Source organism: Rhinopithecus roxellana, chromosome 15, assembly GCF_007565055.1.
Source record: "Rhinopithecus roxellana isolate Shanxi Qingling chromosome 15, ASM756505v1, whole genome shotgun sequence".
Classification (NCBI taxonomy): Eukaryota; Metazoa; Chordata; class Mammalia; order Primates; family Cercopithecidae; genus Rhinopithecus; species Rhinopithecus roxellana.
This window is the reverse complement of record NC_044563.1, coordinates 84,570,626-84,591,498: the sequence shown is the minus strand read 5'-3', so window position 1 is coordinate 84,591,498 and position 20,873 is coordinate 84,570,626. Positions and strand designations below refer to the sequence as shown.

The 20,873-nt window shown below is 36.3% G+C and overlaps 1 protein-coding gene across 1 annotated transcript; it reads left to right on the top strand.

The window, feature by feature from the left end:
* The first annotated feature begins 17,624 nt into the window (after window positions 1-17,624).
* LOC104662338 (olfactory receptor 51V1-like) lies at window positions 17,625-18,583 on the top strand. Its single transcript, XM_010363343.1, is given in 2 exon segments — window positions 17,625-17,904; window positions 17,907-18,583. Coding segments are annotated over 2 exon segments (957 nt in total).
* The last annotated feature ends 2,290 nt before the right edge of the window (window positions 18,584-20,873 follow it).

The following is a 20,873-nucleotide window of genomic DNA, read 5'->3' as shown; positions in this document are numbered from 1 at the left end:
AAATCAAATATTTATTATATATTTTGGTTAATATTCAAAACATATAAGAAACTCATATGATTCCATAGCAAACAAAAAATTAAAAATGGGAAAAGAAAAAAATTAAAAAGAAAGAAATCCTGCCATTTATGGCAGAATTGATGAACCTGGAGGATGTAACACCAAGGAAAATAAGACAAAAAGACAAATACTGCACAATCTTGCTCATATGTGAAATCTTAAAAAGCGAAACTCATGGAAACAAAGAGTAGAGGTGTGATTTCCAGGGATTGGGAGTGGGAGAATCAGGAAACTATTAGTCAAGGGGTATAAACTTTCAGTTATGTGGGATGAATAAATTCTAGATATCTAATGCACAGCATCATGACTGTAGTTAATTGTACTGTGTGTATATTTAAAATTTGCAAAGAGAGTAGAATTTTTTTTTTTGAGATGGAGTTTTGCTCTTGTTGTCCAGGCTGGAGTGCAATGGCAAGATCTTGGCTCACTGCAACCTCTGCCTCCCGGGTTCAAGCAGATCTCCTGCCTCAGCCTCCCGAGTAGCTAGGATTACAGGCATGCTACACCAAGCCCAGCTAATTTTGTATTTTTAGTAAGGATGGGGTTTCTCCATGTTGGTCAGGCTGGTCTGCCTGCCTTGGCCACCCAAAGTGCTGGGATTACAGATATGAGCTACTGGGCCTAACTGAGAGTAGATCTTAAAAGTGCTTACCACAAGAAAAAGGTAACTATGTGAGATAATGAGTATGTTAATTAACTTGATTGTGGTAATCATTTCACAAGGTGTACATATATTAAAACATCATGTTGTACACCTTAAATATATATAATTTTTATTTGTGAATCATACCACAATAAAGTTGAAGAACAATAAAAAGGGACAAAATATATATCACATGAATAAAAAAACTAAAAAATAAAAAATTGCATCTCGATGATTACAATTGCATTCTTGATTTTTCAGACACAAATATTCATTTGACTGTTTACTATTTTCCAAAACAGTACAATAAATTTTAGCACTTTATCTTCATTTTTCCCTTCCCAATCTATAATTATATATATATATATTTTAGATATTTTGTATAGTTTTACTCCTAAGATTTCTTATTATTAATATTAAATAGTGAAGAAATGTTTACACTTATTTACAAAACGTTTTACATGCTTTTCTTCATTTCTAATCTTCCCTCTAAGTTTATTCTATTTTTTTCTGAGTATCCTTAATATTATCTCTTTCTGCTGGAAATACCTTGTTACTTTTGTTTTATCTAAAAATGGTTTCATTTTCTTTATTCTAAAAGCATATAAAATTAATATCACTCATGTGTAAGTCAGATAGTGGAATAAATAGAAATCCAAAAACTAAATCTCACTAAAATATAATAATCTGATATATAAAAATATAGCTTTTAAATTTAGCTTGGAAATAAAAAACAAATAGTAATTGAACAACGACACTCTTTGGAAAGAGTAAAGTGAAATGCTTAACTGTATACATCACAATCGATTACACAATTAGGTGTGAAAGTAAAATCCAGTCATGAAAATCTAGAATAATAATATGGGAAGACATGTATATAATCTTAGAGATAAGAGTGGTTTTTAATTATCAACCCAAAGTAGGAGCTATTAAGAGAGAAATAAATTCAGTCAACAATAAAAGCAATTTAAGAAGTTATTCTAGGCTGGGAGCGGTGGCTCACGCCTGTAATCCCAGCACTTTGGGAGGCCTAGACCGGTGGATCACGAGGTGAGGAGTTCGAGATTAGCCTGGCCAACATAATGAAACCTCGTTTCTACTAAAAATATAAAAAATTAGCCTGGCATGGTGGCGGGCGCATGTAATCCCAGCAACTTGGGAGGCTGAGGTAGGAGAATCACTTGATGCTGGGAGGCAGAGGTTGCAGTGAGCTGATACCGTGACACTGCATTCCAGCCCAGGTGACAGTGTGAGACTCCATTACAAAAAAAAAAAAAAAAAAAAAAAAAGTTATTCTGTTAAAACTGATCTTACAGATCCATAGAGCCATTATCAAGTCTTTCTCTTTGAAATAGACAGAAATTTAGTGTTTTCTCAGTCAATCAACATTCCTTTAACTAGATTAGTTGTGACAAAATTTCAGGCCTTGCTCAACTCGAACCTCAGTCTCTCCATATATTTCTGAGAGTCTTCTTTCTTATTTGTTTATAAGGATTTCGTAAATGGCAATATTGAGAAGTAGAAAATTTTGGAGACTTATTTTTCATGAACCAGAACAATCTCAAAACAGCAATGCTAAACAAGAGCCAAGCCTAGAATAAAGCTGAACTTCTGGAATCAACAAGCTAGGGGAAAGTCTCCCATTAAATCAAGTATTTGAAAACTGGGAGGTCAAATCAGTGGTGAAAAAAGATTAAAGATAACAAGAGGTCTGAAAAACAAATTGACCAATTAAAATTAAAATAAAGAGGCAAGCTGGGCACAATGGCTTGCATCTGTAGTCCCAGTAACCCAGGAGGCTGAAATAAGAGGATCACTTGAGCCCAGGATTTCAAGGTTGCAATGAGCAATAATGACACCCCTGCTCTGTAGCCTTGGTGACTGAGTGAGATTCTGTCTCTGAGGAAAACAAAAAACAAAAACAAAAACAAAAAAAAAACCACACAGATATTAAGAACATAGAAGTTTTGCTGCTGTGATGATATACTCCAACAGAGGTCTGGACTGCTTGCAGTGACTAGGGGCTGTTTCTCCAGTGGATTCTTGGGTTCTTCACATCTTCTCAACTTTGTGAAAAGATATTCATCCAAAGGTCTTATCTGTCTTCTTCCGACCTTGGATTTTGGATTAGCTTTTTCTACTTCTTGGGATTCTCTGGAGCCATATGTTCAGATATAACACAGATACAACCAAAAGAAGCAAAGGAGGCATCACAGAAGGGGCTTTGTATTCTGGGAAGGGGGACATAGAGTTGAGAGAAATACCGGAATTTATAGGACTCTACTCAAAGAGCCCTCAAATAAAGTATGGCTAGTCTTCTTTGCCTAAGACAATGAGCAGTCCAGGAAGTTATCCATTTCTTTTAGATTTTCTAGTTCATGTGCATAGAGATGTTCACAGTAGTTTTTAATGATTATTTGTATTTCTGTGGGGTGAGTGATAATACCCTTTTTTCGTTTCTAACTGTTTATTTGGATCTTCTCTCTTGTCTTCTTTATTAGTCTAGCTAGTGGTCTACCTTATTAATTTTTTCACAAAACCAGTTCTTGGACTCATTAATCTTTTTTTTTTTTTTTTTTTGAGACGGAGTCTCACTCTGTCGCCCAGGCTGGCATGCACTGGCGTGATCTCGACTCACTGCAAGCTCTGCTTCCCAGGTTCACACCATTCTCCTCCCTCAGCCTCCCAAGTAGCTGGGATAACAGGCACCCACCACCATGCCTGGCTATTTTTTTTGTATTTTAGTAGAGACGGGGTTTCACCGTATTAGCCAGGATGGTCTCGATCTCCTGACTTTTGTGATCCACCCATCTCGGCCTCCCAAAGTGCTGGGATGACAGGTGTGAGTCACCGTGCCCGGTTGGACTCATTAATCTTTTGAATGGTATTTTGTGTTTTAGTATCCTTCAGTTAGCTCTGATCTTGTTTATTTCTTGTCTTCTGCTAGATTTGGGGTTGGTTTGCTCTTGGTTCTCTTGCTCTTTTAGTTGTGATATTAGGTTGTCAATTTGAGATCTTTAAGACTTTTTGATGTGGGCATTTAGTGTATAAATTTCTCTCTTAACACTGTCTAAGCTGTGTCCCAGAGATTCTAGTATAGTGTATCTTTGCTCTCGTTAGTTTCAAATAACTACTTTATTTTTGCCTTAGTTTCATTTTTTACCCAAAAGTCATTCAGGAGCAGGTTGTTTAATTTCCAGGTAATTGCATGGTTTTCAGCTATTTTTTAGTCTTGAAATCTATATCTATTCCTCTCTGGTTTGAGAGTGATTGATATGACTTTTTTTTTTTTTTTTTTTTTTTTTTTTTTTTTTTTTTTGCATTTGCTGAGGACAGTTTTATGCCCTCCCAAGACTGAATCAGGAAGAAATCGATGTCCTGAAGAGATCAATGATGAGCTCTAAAAATGATTCAGTAATAAATAGCCTATCAAACAAAAAAAAGCCCTGGACCATATGATTCACAATCAAATTCTATCAGATGCACAAAGAAGAGTTGGAAAAATTCCTACTGAAGCTACTCCAAAAAAATAGAGGAGGAGGGATTCAATCCCAGCTCATTTTATGAGGCCAGCATCATCCTGATACCAAAACCTGGTAGGCACACAACAACAACAACAAAAGAAAACTTCAGGCCAATATCCTTGAACATTGACGCAAAAATTTTCAATAAAATACTAGCAAACCAAATCCAACAACACATCACAAAGCTAATCCACATCAATCACGTAGGCTTTATCCCTGAGAAGCAATGTTGGTTTAGCATACACAAATAGATAAATGTGATTCATCATGTATACAGCACTACAAACAGAAACCACATGATCATTTCAATATGTGCAAAAAAAAGATTTTGATAAAATTCAACATCACTTCATGTTAAAACCTCTCAACAAACTAGCTATTTATGGACACAACCTTAAAGTAATATGAGCCATCTGTGACCAACCCACAGCCAACATCATATAGAATGGGCAAAACCTGGAAGCATTCTTCTTGAAAACTGGCACAAGACAAGGATGCCCTCTCTCACCACTCCTATTCAGTATGGTATTGGCAGTCCTGGCCAGAGCAATCAGGCAAGAGAAGGAAATAAGGGGCATCCAAATAGGAAGACGGAAAGTCAAAGTATCCCTGTTTTCTATATCTAGAAAACACCATAGTCAAGGCCCAAAAGCTCCTTCAGCTGATAACTTCAGCAAAGTTTCAGGATATAAAATCAATGTACAAAAATCACTAGCATTCCCATACATCAACAACAGCTAAGCTGAGAGCCAAATCAGTAAGTCAATCCCATTTAGCATTGCCACAAAAAGAATAAAATACCTAAGGTTACATCTAACCAAGGAGTTTAAAGATCTCTACAATGAGAATTACAAAACACTGCTCAAAGAAATCAGAGCTGATAGAAACAAATGGAAAAACTTTCCATGTTCATGGATAAAAAGAATCAATATTGTTAAAATGGCCATACTGCCTAGAGCAATTTACACTTTCAATGCTATTCCTATCAAACTACCAATGACATTCTTCACAGAACTAGAAAAATCTCTTTTAAAGTTCATATGGAACAACAACAACAACAAAAAAGCCCAAATAGCCTAGGAAATCCTAATAAAAATGAACAAAGCTGGAGGTATTACATTGCCCAACTACAAACCATGCCACAGGGCTATAGTAACCAAAACAGTGTGGTACTGGTAGAGAAAAGACACATAGACAAATGGAACACAATAGAGAGCCCAGAAATAAGATCCCACACCTATAACCATCTGATTTTTGACAAAGCTGATAAAAACAAGCAATGGGGAAAATACACCCTATTCAACAAGTGGCATTGGGATAACTGGCTAACCATATGTAGAAGATTGAAACCGGACCCCTTTCTATATCATATACAAAAATAAACTCAAGATGGATTAAAGACTTAAATGCAAAACCCAAACTATAAAAATGCTGGAAGACGACATAGACAATACCATTCAGGACATATGCAGGGGCAAAGATTTTGTGACAAAGATGCCAAGAGCCATTGCAGCAAAAGAAAAAATTGACAAATAGGATCTAATTGAACTAAAAAGTTTCTGCGCAGCAAAAGAAACTATCAACAGAGTAAACAAACAACCTATAGAATGGGAGAAAATTTTTGCAAACTATGCATCCAACAAAGGTCTAATATTCGGAATCTGTAAGGAACTTAAATGAATCTACAAGAACAAAACAAACAATGCCACAAAAAACTGGGTAAAGGACATGAACAGACACCATTCAAAAGAAGACATACATGCCCACCAAGCATATGAAAAAAGCTCAATGTCACTGATCATTAGAGAAATGCCAATCAAAACCACAATGAGATACCATCTCACATCACTTAAAATATCTGTAGTTAAAAAGTCAAAAAATAACAGATGCTGATAAGGTTTTGGAGAAAAGGGAATGCTTATATACCATTGGTAGGAATACAAATTACTTCAACCATTGTGGAAAGCAATGTGGCAATTCCCTAAAGACCTAAAAACAGAAATACCATTTAACTCAACAATCCTATTACTGGATATATACCTAAAGGAATATAAATCATTCTATCACAGACACACATGCACGCATGTGCCCATTGCAGCATAATCACAATAGCAAAGACACAGAATCAACCTGAAGGTCCATCAGTTGTATACTGATAAAGAAAATGTACATATACACCGTGGAATACTATGTGGCCATAAAAAAAGAGTGAGATTATGTCCTTTGCAGGAACATGGATGGAGCCAGACACCATTATCCTTAACAAACTAATGTAAGAACAGAAAACCAAATACTACATATTATCACCTGTAAGTAGGAGCTAAATGATGACAGCACATGCACACACAATGGGAACAAAAGACACTGCAGCCTACTTGAGTTTAGAGGGTGGGAAGGGGGAGAAGAGCAGAAAAAGTAACTATTGAGTACTGGGAGATAAAATAATCTGTATGACAAACCCGTGACATGTGTTTAGCTATGTAACAAACCATCATGAGTCTTTAGCAGTTCTTTCCTCCAGTTTTATTCTTCCTTGCTCCTCTTTCCACCTATTATTCACACGTCTTTTTATAGAGTTATAATCAGCTCATTTTTAAGTCTATCAAAATGTTGATTTATGTGCCTTATGAAAGTAATTTAATGATTCTCTGTCCTTCTTTGTGATTTGGTTTTATGCAACAAGCATTTATTGTGTTCCTATATAGTAAATATAAAAACTGTACATATGTTGGAGGTAAAAAATGACAATGTAATTTTTGCCCTCAAAATAATGTGAACAATTTAGTCCCGTGGCTCCCATTTGTTAAAGACGTTCAGTTACTTCCAACAATCTGAATTGTTAATTTCTCTCTCTCTCTCTCTCTTTTTTTTTTTTTTTTTTTTTTTTTTTTTTTTTTTTTTTTTTTTTTGAGACAGGATCTTGCTGTGTTTCCCAGGCTGGAGTGCAGTGTTGCAAACTTTGCTCACTGCAATCTCCCCCTCCTTGGCTCAAGATATCCTTCCACCTTAGTCTCCCAAGCAGCTGGGACTACAGGCAGGTACCATCATATTCAGCTACTTTTAAAAAATTTTTTGTAGAGACGGGGTTTCTCCGTGTTGCCCAAACTGGTCTCCAACTCCTGAGCTCCAGTGGTTCCCGCTCCAGCCTCGGGGGGGATTACAGGCGTGAGCCACTGTGTTTGGCCCAGACAATATGAATTGTTATTATTATTTTCTGATCCTGAGAGGAACTCAAGTCCTATCTTGAAAACTAATTCAGAAGGTACTAACGAGATTAGGAAGTGCCCCAAGCTGGATTTGCTGTGTTAGTGAAGGAATAAAATGCATCAGAGACCCGACCTTCTCAGCTTCTGATAGACCCTGAGCTGGGAGCTGCTAAGCCATCCTGCAGAGCAAGTGGGAGAAACAGAGGGCATTAGGTCAGGCTTAGCAGATTCTGCTCCTTTTTCCCTTCCCTTTTCCTCATCCACTTCCTCTTTCTGGATGGCAGGATTAGGCTTTATATTTCTCTACCATATTAGTTTGTGCACTTAAAGCAACTTTAGATAGCCTTCACTCCATGGGGAAAAGGAAAAAGTACATTTAGTGAGGTGTGGGACTGTTGGATTATTAGATGTCTTGCATTTCTCTCATTCTGTTCCTATTGAGGCCAGCTGGCTTCCCACTAGAAGAGTAACAGTTCTCCTTATACAATTCCTAGTGAAGTAGGGGCAAAAAGTATTTTCATTTATTATTGTTTTTCTGGGATGTAACCAGGAGCAATTTAAACTTACTGGAGTGCAATTTCTTCAACTACAAATTAGAATAATAATAACTATCTTCACAGGTCCAAGAATTAAATGTAATAATACAGAACTAAATGTAAATATACAAAGGATAAGTTCAAAATCTGGGCACATGCAGACTGCTATAAGAGAAAACATCTGTCATATTATAGGTTGACCAAATGACATTAAATTATAGTGGGGAGGTAAACAGGCTGGCAGTGTATGTTAAAGTTGAACACATGCATATTTTATGACCTAGCGATTTACAGAATATATATGCAAAAATGTATAAGAATCTTCATAGCAGCAATGTATATTATAGCCAAAAGCTAGAAAGGACTCAAATATCTATCAACTGTGGAGTCAATAAATATACTGTGGTATATACATAAAATAGAATGACATTCAGCAATGAAAAATCAACTACAGTCATACACTAGCATGAATGCAATTCACAAACATAGTATTCAATAAAGTCAGACATAAGCAACACAGTATAATTCAATGTATACACACTTTTGAAAAAAGGGACATGAGTCAGTCATGATAGAAATGAATTATATCAGGATAATTATTAACTTTGGAGGCAAGGGAATGTAAAGAGTGAACATTTGTTTACTCTTTAATTTCCTATCTTATTAGTTGTTACATGGGTGTGTTTACCTTCCAAAAGTTAATTCGGCTGTGCATGTATAATTTGTGTACTTTTATATATGCTTGCTATACTTAAAATATTAAAATAAAAACTAAACTTAGAAACTAAACTACTCAAATTTCTAACCACTATTATTTCATACCCTGCAATAACTTCTAACTAGTTCTCTCTGTTTTCCTATTTGTGCCTTGCAACATGGGATAATAGGTTCTGGCATGAGACAGCCTGGGTTCTACTCTCAGGTCCATAAGTTAATAGCTTTGTTTTGAGGATAAGTTACCTCTCTATGCCTTACATTCCCAAACAATAAATTAAGAGCTATAATGAAATCTATTTTATACATTTCTTATAATGAGTAAATTAACATAAATTCCTTAGAAAAATGACAAACCAAATAAGTTCCCAGTAAATTATTAACTTTTTATCATGATGATCATGGTGATATTAATAATAAAACTAAAATTATAACTTTTTTATTTACCTGTAGCCACAGTCAGCTTCCCAAAGACAGATATGATTATGCCTCACCTTTTTATGATCTAATAGCTACTGATTTCTTCACGCTGACTTTTACCATGGAACCTGGACATAGGTGTTGCACACACCATGATCTCTAAAACATAAATAAATAAATAAAACAGAAAAAAAAAACCAATAAAATGGCTATGAAGGATTGAGTGAATATATTATGTGCTATGGCACCAGTGGTCTCTCTGGGTATTATACACTTGCCCCATTCTAGGACAATGGTTCCTTCTGATTAGTTACCATTTCCAGTCTGAGAGACATGCCTGGGTCACACCTGATTTGTAAGGCCATGGAGATGGAGACACTCTTATTTCCAAAAGTACATAGCTCTGGTAGCTTAGATAATAAACCTTTGTAACCTCTGGAGAATTCTAAAAATCTACAGATTTAGAAATTCTAGGAATCTAAGAAATTACAATTTTAGATTTACTGCAATTTCACAATATAACAATAACCAATAAACACTGACATTTTATTTACATAAATAAAAGGTGAGTTTGTTACACAATTTAAAAATCTAGGGTGGAAAGCCACAGCAAAGACAACCTCTTGGCACTGTATTTATCACAATGGATGAGACCTGCATAGAGAAAGCAAAGTGGTCATGTTAGTCACTGATTGCCTCAAATAATCCCTGCGGGAATGTCTACTCTTTTGTATTCCACCAGCTTTTCTCCCAGTAACAGCACATCTTAGCAATAATATCCTGATGAGTTTCTATAACCAAAAAAATTCCCCTCCTAAGATACAGTATCTTTGTGGTTGCATCTCCAGCCATCCCTCATTTGGTTGAGGTTAGAGTTTCAATCGGTGGGTTGAATTTTTCCCTAAACAAACTTGCCATGTTAAGATCAAGGCCAGCATTACTCTTCACACAAGGTACTGCACTAAGACCCCCATTCTTGTGGCAGTGGGAGGGCTCATAGGCAAGTCATGTCATGCAGAGACCATTTCATCATCCCTTCTTTTCTTTGGGGACTTGGGTCTCTCTGGTTGTATAGGAGATTTGGGCAGGCATTTGAATCCTTCACTGCTAGTTATCCTGGACTCTGTGGTGTACAGTATCCACCTCTCCTATGTTCTGAAGTCAGAATGACCTTCTCGTAACCAGTTGTCTGGGCCCAGGCTCCATTATTAATACAGTCATGGTCTCCTCTGTTGGGGATGAAGTAGGCAAATTTGAGGCACTAATTTACTTCTCCTCACATTCTCTTCTTGAACAGAAAGATAGGACTGGAAATTAATACCAGTATATCAATTCAAAATTGTAGTATTAACATTCAATCAGGCATAAATAATTATGGTAATGTGAATTTCAATAAATAAATTTTAGTTCTAATGTAAGTGTAACTCTGTAATATTCATAATTTTTCTGAAGGCTTCACTAATTTGATATGGCATTACTTTTTTATTGCTGCCAAAACTATTCTTATTCCACTATGTGGTGATGCAAAAGTGGGAGAAGTTCTGGAGATGGTGATTATAAATAGCTTCCCTGAAGCCATAGTAACCCCTTGGAGAAAAATTCGACCTGGAGTCTAGCAGCCTAAGTATAGGTACTCGATTTCTTGCAAAGTCTTTACAATTTCCTGGGCCGGGCGCAGTGGCTCATGCCTGTAATCCCAGCACTTTGGGAGGTCGAGGCGGGCAGATCACGAGGTCAGGAGATCGAGACCATCCTGGCTAACACGGTGAAACCCCGTCTCAACTAAAAAATAGAAAAAACTAGATGGGTGTGGTGGCAGGCGCCTGTCGTCCCAGCTACTCAGGAGGCTGAGGCAGGTGAATGGCGTGAACTGGGCAGGCGGAGCTTGCAGTGAGCCGAGATAGCGCCACTGCACTCCAGCCTGGGTGGCAGAGCGAGACCCCGTCTCAAAAAAAAAGTCTTTACAATTTCCTTTATCAAAAAAAATAAGGGTATTGAAGTAGAATTCTAGAATTTTCAGAGGATAACTTAAAATACGTGTAATATTTTAGTTATTTATCCTCATACATTTAACTGTTCGTTTTAATATATTTAAGGATGAATTTTTTAAAAATTGGTTTCATAAGAAGAGATAATAGAAAGATGATTCCATAAGCTGATTGAGAGTGTATGGGAGGGATGGGAAGGGAAAGAAGTTGATCTTCAGTTAGACTAGAGGAATAGGTTTTAATGATCTCTCATACTGCATAGTGAACACAGTTAATAATGTATTATGTGTTTAAAAATTGCTAAAAAGTAAATATTTTATGTTCTCACCCCAAAAAAAGTTGGAAGGTGATTCATATGCTAATTAGCTTGATAGACTCTCTCTACAATGTACACATAGATCAAACATCACATTGCATCCCATAATATAAAAATATTATATATTTATAATGTATTATTATTGTATCCCATTAATATTTGCACTTATTATTTGCCAATTAAAAATAAATAAAAAATAATGTTTTTAAAATATAAATTTTTTGGAACCCCCTTTTACTTTTCTGCTTGGTTTCCTTCTTTCATTCAGTGTTTACCAATTTATTTATTTATTTTTTGGGACGGAGTCTCGCTCTGTCATCCAGGCTGGAGAGTAGTGGCGCGATCTCGGCTCACTGCAAGTTCCGCCTCCCGGGTTCACGCCGTTCTCCTGCCTCAGCCTCCGGAGTAGCTGGGACTACAAGCACTCGCCACCACGCCCGGCCAATTTTTTTGTATTTTTAGTAGAGACGGGGTTTCATGGTGTTAGTCTCGATCTCCTGACCTCCTGATCCGCCCGCCTTGGCCTCCCAAAGTGCTAGATTACAGGCGTGAACCACCGCGCCTGGCCTACCAATTTCTTACAGTTAATTTTATTTTAAGCTGTCTCACATTTTCTGAAGAAAAGGGAACATATTAAAGCCAACAAAACAAATACATTATCTTGCAAGAGATGATTGAAGTCATGGTACAATCAAATGCTATAAATCTTGATAAAAAACTTCGCAAATAGATGACTACAGTTAAACAGATGGACTATGTCATATGTTTTTTATAATGCTTCTAAAGTATGGCTAATTTTTTAAAAAATATTTTAGTAATGATGGGAGTATTATTTATAGAAATCTTATAAAATATATAATAAAGGCCAGGCGCGGTGGCTCAAGCAGGTAATCCCAGCACCATGAATACATACACATTGAATACATACACATTGAAAAGTAGTTGCACCATGGCCAGGCTTGGTGACTCATGCAGGTAATCCCAGCACTTCGGGAGGCCAATGTATACATTGGACTTAATTAAAATTAAGAGCATTTCTAGCCATCAGACATACTATTAAGAAAGTACAGGCCAGGCACGGTGGCTCACGCCTCTAATCCCAGCACTTTGGGAGGCCGAGACGGGTGGATCACGAGGTCAGAAGATCGAGACCATCCTGGCTAACACGGTGAAACCCCGTCTCTACTAAAAAATACAAAAAAACTAGCCGGGCGAGGTGGCGAGCGCCTGTAGTCCCAGCTACTTGGGAGACTGAGGCAGGAGAATGGCCTGAACCCGGGAGGCGGAGCTTGCAGTGAGTTGAGATCTGGCCACTGCACTCCAGCCTGGGCGACAGAGCGAGACTGCATCTCAAAAAAAAAAAAAAATATATATATATATATATATATAATAAAATGTGTAATAAAGTCTAGATAAATATATACACATTATATATTTATCATATAATATATAATTTATGTTTATATTACATATATATTATATTAAATATATATTTTATATATTATATATTAAATATATACTATAATATATTATAATATATACAATTTATATTTTATACTTACATAAATATACAATACATAATAAATATATAGTATATAATACTATATATAGTATATAATAAATATATCATATATTATATATTTGTATCTATATATGTTTTTAAAGTGATTCCTCTAATTAGGTCATAACTATTCAGGTAAACTGGAAATTTAAGCCTACTTCAGTTTTGTGGTACATAGGTTCTCTCTGAACTAGCATATTTCGAATCGTTAAACAGCCAATTCTTTGGACAAGTCTCACAGAATGTTCTTATCTCTTCAGCCATCCCAAGACTCTTGAGGGCCTGACCTCGCTTAAGCTAAAGCAGATCTGCCTCATGCGCCACTGAGGTAGGGAGGGAAGAAAGTTTAATGAACTACTTCTGACCCCTAGTGGTGTCCAGAAAAGACTGTTAGAGGAATGACCTTTAAAGGATAGACATACAATTTTTTTGTCCAAGGCAGGACATGTGTGAGTGTCTTTCAGTAATTATGTTCTAAGAACAGCAAAAACTCCACTGCCTTGGCAAATAGGAGTGTTTTAGTTCTATATAATAATAAAGAAACTGTCTTTTAAACAAAATATGCTTTCTCTATGTCTTTGGGGTGAATGATGACTACTGATCATTACTCTCTCTTAAAGTAAGCAAGTAATCACACAGGGAATTATTCCAAAAAGACAGAAAAAAAAGAGATTTCTGTACATATAGGTCAGTTTTAATCAGAGGGTGTCAGAAAAGACTCCTAAAAGAATGACCTGGTTATTATAATCACAGACTTACTTTCCAAGTCAACCTTCCAGACAGTGCTCAGAGGGGATACCAAAATCCTATTATTTCTCCAGACTCAAATTCACTGCTATTTGTCGTCTCTATTTATTTTATTCTAGGCATTGTTCTGGTTGCTGGGGACTCAGAGAAAGATACCATACACTGACTCTCAGATAGCATAACACAACATGATATCTTGAAAAACTGTAAATCCTTTTGTTTTTTAAATACAGGTGGAGTATTTGGCACACTTGACATACTGATGTTGTTTTTCTTTAAATCTTCATTTATTTACTTCATCGAAACAATGTTCTTTCATCCTACCTCTTAAAACATATTTTTAAAAATTCTCCAACATGTATTTTGCTCTTGTAATCCCCAAATGTGGATAGTCTCCATGGTGGCAACGTGGATAATACTGTTCCCCATCTAGATTATCTCATTTCCTCTGTAGCTAGTCTGAAGAAACCTGAATGAAAGTAGATTTTTAACCTTTGTAGCTACTCTGAAGCCTTTGTAGCTAGTTTGAAGAAACCTACATGAAAGTAGGTTTTTTTTTGTTTGTTTGTTTGTTTGTTTTTTCTTTGGTTCGGAGTCTTGCTCTGTCGTCCAGATTGGAGTGCAATGGCGCGATCTTGGCTCACTGCAACCTCCGCCTCCCAGGTTCACGCCATTCTCTTGCCTCAGTCTCCCAAGTAACTGGGATTACAGGTGCACACCGCCATGCCCAGCTAATTTTTTTGTATTTTAGTAGTGACATGGTTTCACCATTTTGCTCGGGCTGATCTCGAACTCCTGAGCTCAGCCAATCCACCTGCCTCAGCCTCCCAAAGTGCCAGGATTACAGGCATGAGCCACCAAGCCCAGCCAAAAGTAGATACTTTTAACACATACTTACATTAACAGAATATTAAATCTATTGTGATCAATCCCAGATCCTTGACTGTATGTCTGAGTCAGGCTGGAAATGAGAGAAATCATGTTTGAGATCTGAGTGTTGTATTCAAGGTCAGCAAGATCCCTGGAGCAGCATCTATTTTGTAAACCATTCACACCTGGTATATGATGACTCAGTTGGTGGCCCAAGGTCAGAAAAGACCAAATGTACACAGATGATTTTACACACACTTTGATAGGAGTGTTCACATTCATATTATCTTTATATCTCTGTGATTGTATAGCTCTTATTTCATAGAATAATTAATTAATTAAAAATTATTTGATAAATGCTGATTCTATGCTAAACCTTATTTTTCATATCCTTGAGCAAAAAACAGATAAGGTTCCTAATCTTCTACAGCCTTTAATGAATCTAATGGAAATTCACTGTGTAAGTGGTATAAATATAAACCAGCATACTGTGATGAGAGTAACTTAGTTAAGGGGGTTGAAGAAATGAGACAATCTAGATGGGGAGCAGTATTAGAAAAATCCCCCTGAGGAAGCAATCATTTTAACGCAAAAGTTAGTGGTGAAAGGAGTTTCTGTGCAAATACTTGGGGTAGATAATTCGGAGCACAGAGAAGACCATGGGCAAAGATCCTGAGACATGCATGTACTTAACTTGTTTTGAGGAAGAAAAAGACACTTAAATATTAAGGAGTGTAGGTAGTAGTGGTCTAAAGGTGTAATAGAAGAGGCAGGTGAGCCACGTTATACAAGGCTTTTTGACTATGATAAAGAATTTGTATTTTACATTAAGAGCAATGGGTAAGTGACCATTAAAGAATTTTTTTCAACAAAGGCTTGTGTGATTTAGTAGATGTTTGTAGAAAAGCAATTTGGTTTCCCTGGAGATAATACATTTTTTAGAGGACAAACAGATAAATCATGATATTAGCCAGTGATAATATTAAATTATTATTAATTTAATAAATTATCACAGTAGCCAGGGAACCAATGATATTATAAACCAAGATGGGCAATGTGTAAAAGTGGGTATATCTGGGATGTATTTCTGGTGGAAATGATAGAAATTGATGAAAGATTTGATGGAGAGAGGAAAGAGAGGGAAAGACAGAAATAAAAATTTTTTAAATGAATCAAGACTTGTCTTATGCAGTTGTGTTATTGGTGGAGTCACTTTATGATATTAGGAGAAAAGGGACAGAAAATAGAGTTTTTTTGGGAAATAAAGTACTTTATTGGCATCATTCTTATTTTAAGATTAAACACTCAGATGAATATATCAAATAGGCGGTTGTATTCATGAATTTGAGCTCTCAGGAGGGGTCAGGAATTAGAGGTGCAAATGTTAGTCTAGAAGAGTAAGAAAACGTTGATGTAGTCTGCACTTTAAGGAACTTACAATTTAGTTTGTAACAGAGATATTAGTTAAATATTTAGTTTAAATATTAGTTAAATATTTAGCTAATAAATACAAAATTGTGTTTTATTTAAAATTAAAACGTGATACCAAAATAATAGATACATGGATAAATTTGTCTTAAGTGACTTCTTGAAAAGTGGTTGTTGAGTTGCAAGATCGTTTTAAAAAGTGTAGGAAGAAATTGAGGAAAAGATGATGAATATTTTAGGCAGATAGAACATCTGGAGAAAAATCTTATGAAAGAAGAGAAATTGGATTTAGAGAAATGAAAGAAGATATGTATTCAAAAGACTGAAAAATCCTCTGCAAGCAATGAAGAAACTTCAAGCATTCCATGGAGAAAAAAGTATTAAAAATAGTGAGCTAAGTTGTTCAATGCTGAGAAGGAGTCAGGACAAGAAAAAACAATGGTTAGACTGCTAGAAGACATCAGTGTAGTATAGAGAGTACACTGAGAAGAAAGTCTGGGGAACTGTGTTGTGAGGCTAGTAAGACAAAGCTGAAAAGTAGGACATAAAGGGCGGCCCAAATCTGAAGTTACTTTAACATCTTGAAGTTACTCAATCAAACATGAAAATAAGTATGGACTTTTGAACATCTGTTTACATTATTAGAGCTTTAAAAAAATTATGATGATTCTCAGGTCTGGAACTTAAAGCAGGCAAACAATGTAAAGAAGAAGCCAATTGATTCTGCTACCATGAGACTTTTGAAATTATAAGCTTAGTTGTTTGAGCCTGGATTTGTGATCTGTAGAATTGCAGGTTCTAAGAAATAAAACACAATTGGTCAATACATTGAATAAATGTATATCGAATAAACACTTAATCAACTCATAAACTGAATAAATAAAGGAATGGGAAGCACTGAGCTGCTATCAAAGGCTCAATGTCTTCAATCTAATTCTCTACATCACAAAGGCACAAATGAGTTGAACATCTCAAGAGGCCAGAGCTCCAGTGAGAAATCATTTACCCAAGGTTTCATGCATAAATATTCCTGTCTGCTTATCACCCAGGTAGAAAAAGTAATTGCTGACTATGTCATTTGGAAGGGGAGAAAACAGGAGTATTTTCACTAAATACTATTTGGAGAAAAAATGTACTTGGAGACAGCACAAAATGAAAAATGATGGAAAAGTGACCAATGGACTTAATGTTTAAAGCCCAAAGATTACTCTTCATTTCGAATGTTTAATGAATTGGAGAGAAGAAAATAATTTTTTGAGAACCTCGGCTCTTTACTGGTATAAAATTTTTACCACTATCCCTGGGAAAATGTCTAAGCAACATATATATTTTTTTAAAACTAGCTTTCTCCTTTTACTAATCTCTTCCTTATTTGTTTTTACATACAGCTTCTAAGGATATGTTCACCTCCAGACAGTGAAAAAATAATGACTTTTAAATGACATCAAAAGAAGACCATTTTCTCAAAGGCGATGGATACTATGCCTCAGAGAAACAGAATTACTCAGCTCTATCTTTTTAAGTTAGTAATTTTTAGGCTATCTCGTTTACTTAGAAATTTCATTTTATTCAGCTAAAATTGAAACATTTCCTTTGAAAAAACACTCTCACATGTATCTCAGTTCCAGAATGATTACTTCAGTAAGCCCTAGAACAAATTCTTCCTTTCTTCTCACTGGATTTTCTGGCATGGAGCAGCAATACCCCTGGTTCTCCATCCCCTTCTCCTCTATCTATGCCATGGTGCTTTTGGGAAATTGCATGGTTCTCCATGTGATATGGACTGAGCCAAGCCTGCACCAGCCCATGTTTTACTTCCTGTCCATGCTGGCCCTCACTGACCTGTGCATGAGGCTGTCCACTGTGTACACAGTGCTGGGGATCCTGTGGGGATCATTCGAGAGATCAGCTTGGATTTCTGCATTACCCAGTCCTATTTCATCCATGGTCTGTCCTTCATCGAGTCCTCTGTCCTCCTTGCTATGGCCTTTGACCGGTACATTGCAATTTGCAATCCACTGCGTTATTCCTCCATCCTGACTAATTCCAGAATTAGCAAAATTGGGCTTACTATAATAGGTAGGAGTTTTTTCTTTATCATACCCCCCATCATCCATCTGAAATTTTTTAATTACTGTCATTTCCACATCCTTTCTCACTCTTTCTGCCTGCACCAGGATCTTCTCCGCTTAGCTTGTTCAGACATCCGATTCAATAGTTACTATGCCCTGATGCTGGTTATTTGCATACTGTTGTTGGATGCTATACTCATCCTTTTCTCCTACATTCTGATTTTTAAGTAAGTCCTTGCAGTTGCCTCTCTGGAAGAGCGGCATAAATTATTTCAGACTTGCATCTCCCACGTCTGTGCTGTCCTTGTGTTCTACATGCCTATCATTAGCCTCACAATGGTGCACCATTTTGGCAAGTACCTTTCCCCTGTGGCCCACGTTCTCATTGGCAACATCTACATCCTTTTCCCACCTTTAATGAATCCCATCATCTACAGTGTCAAGACCCAACAGATTCATACCAGAATGCTTAGACTCTTTTCTCTGAAAAGATATTGAGAGATATTGAAATTTATTGCCTAAAAAAAGAAAGAAAGAAAAGCAGCAACAATAATGAACAAAAATCAGTGCCACAAAAAAGAAAAAAAAATATTAAAATTAAAGATTTACTCTGAGTCCATGATAAATGACTTTAAAAATATTCAAATATAGTCAGAGAATCAACAAACAAGTTCCATTGTATCAACCTGGACACATGTAGGTCACTCTATCAGCCTGACCATATTTAAGAAGAGGAAAAAATTGTTTATTTGCCTCAAATATACTTTTGAGCATTTCCTTTGCTGTAAAACAAAGCTAGATTAAAAGTCTAGGTTTTCAAGTTTCGAAGTAGGTAACTTGAAGTTTCTTTCATTCTCTGAGGTTTACTTAATCAACCTTCAAAATGGAGAATATAGCCAACTCACAGGAATGTTGTGATATCTGTATGGACCAGAATTGTCCAAGGGAACTTTTCTAAACTGATGGAGATGTTCTATGAAATACCATAAAATGACTAAAGTGGAATATATGGCTCCTGTGCGCTTGAAATAATGGTAGTGTAATTGAACAACTGCATTTACAATTTCAGTTACTTTAAGTTAATTCATGTTGAAATGTTTAATGTGCTTGTATTGGACAGTTCAGTTCAGCAGCCACTGTATTGGACAGGGAAGCTATGGTTTATAAAGATGACACAAAGAAATACGACTTTGGATTCAACTTCTACTATGTCTAATTTAAATTAGAATCCTTATTTTTTAGATTTTGTATGTGGACTCCACTGCTACAAGGCTGGAAGTAGATTTTGCTCTGGATCTTTTGCTTTTATATCTAAAGTGGGGGATCTTCTGAACAGATGAGGCTGTCTGCTAATGACTTATTCTGAGTTTAAAAGAAAAAAGAAGAGAACATAAAGGGGTTCTTTTCTAAGTAAGTTAGTGCAGCTTTCCAAAGAAGGAAAGAAAGGAAGAAAATCAGGTACAGAACTATGCATGGATAAAAAGAAAATAATTGTTTTAATCTTCCTATATTCTATTAGGTATGTAAGGAGGTAAGTGTTAAAATTGGACAAATTAATGCATAAGAGTCATTTTACACCAAAAAGCAAATATTTCTTTTTATTTTTAGATATCAGCTGGAACTTAACTAGATTTGTCTTCCTGTAATTATGCCTTCCTTTCCATTCACTTTGAACTTCATTCAATAACATAGCCTCTGTCTACTTATTTGACTCAGAGGGAAACAAAAATACAGGTTTTGGTTTCTAATAGCTTAAGCCTCAAAGTGAGGAAATTGTTTCTGGACAGAGTAAAGTATCTAGTTAGAAAGATAAGTGTAAAATTACTCCTAGAACAATAAATAAATTAAGTATTCTGGGTTACAATATAAGGTTAATCTGAAGGATAAAGGAGTGAATTTCCTGATGTCAAAGAGGCTCTAGTGTGTCTTCTGGTATAGCTATCAGATTTGAAAATTGTGAGGTAGGTTCTAGAGGGGAAAATGTCTCTCTCTCTCTCTCTCTCTCTCTCTCTCTCTCTCTCTATATATATATATATATATATATATATATATATATACATATATATATTACTATATAATCATAGTAGCCGCCAAGGCAGGCGGATCACGAGGTTAGGAGATTGAGACCATCCTGGCCAACAACGGTGAAACCCCGCCTCTACTAAGAAAAACACAAAAAATTAGCCGGGCATGGTGGTGGGAGCCTGTAGTCCCAGCTACTCGGGAGGCTGAGGCAGGAGAGTGGCGTGAACCTGGGAGGAGGAGCTTGCAGTGAGCCGAGATCACGCCACTGCTCTCCAGCCTGGGTGACAGAGTGAGACTCTGTCTCAAAAGAAAGAAAAGAAAAAAGAAAAGTTGATATGAATGTCAGGTGGTAGTACTGCTTCAGGTTCCCTAATGACAGTAAATGTCTGCATGGTCCCTCCTGGCAGACTGGAATGTGGTCAATCTGACAAGATTTCTATGCCCCAGTTTTACAATGAAAAGAGAAGTTAGCTGCTGAATCTGTAGAGGTCACGTGAATGTCTCATAGATTTCTCAATGGCCAAAGAGCCTTCCCTCTAATGGTTTGAAAGTGAATGAGCATCCATCTCCCATACACCGGAGAGCTGACACAACACTGGGGAAACAGAGAATTCTTCAGTAACTGAGAGTACGTTTCCCACCAGCCAGTCATGGGGAAGCATCAGAATAAATTTATATTTATTATTTGAACAATATTATATGTCTGACACAACTAAGTTGTTGGTTTGAGAGTTATGTTTAACAGGGAGAGTAGGAAGACTCG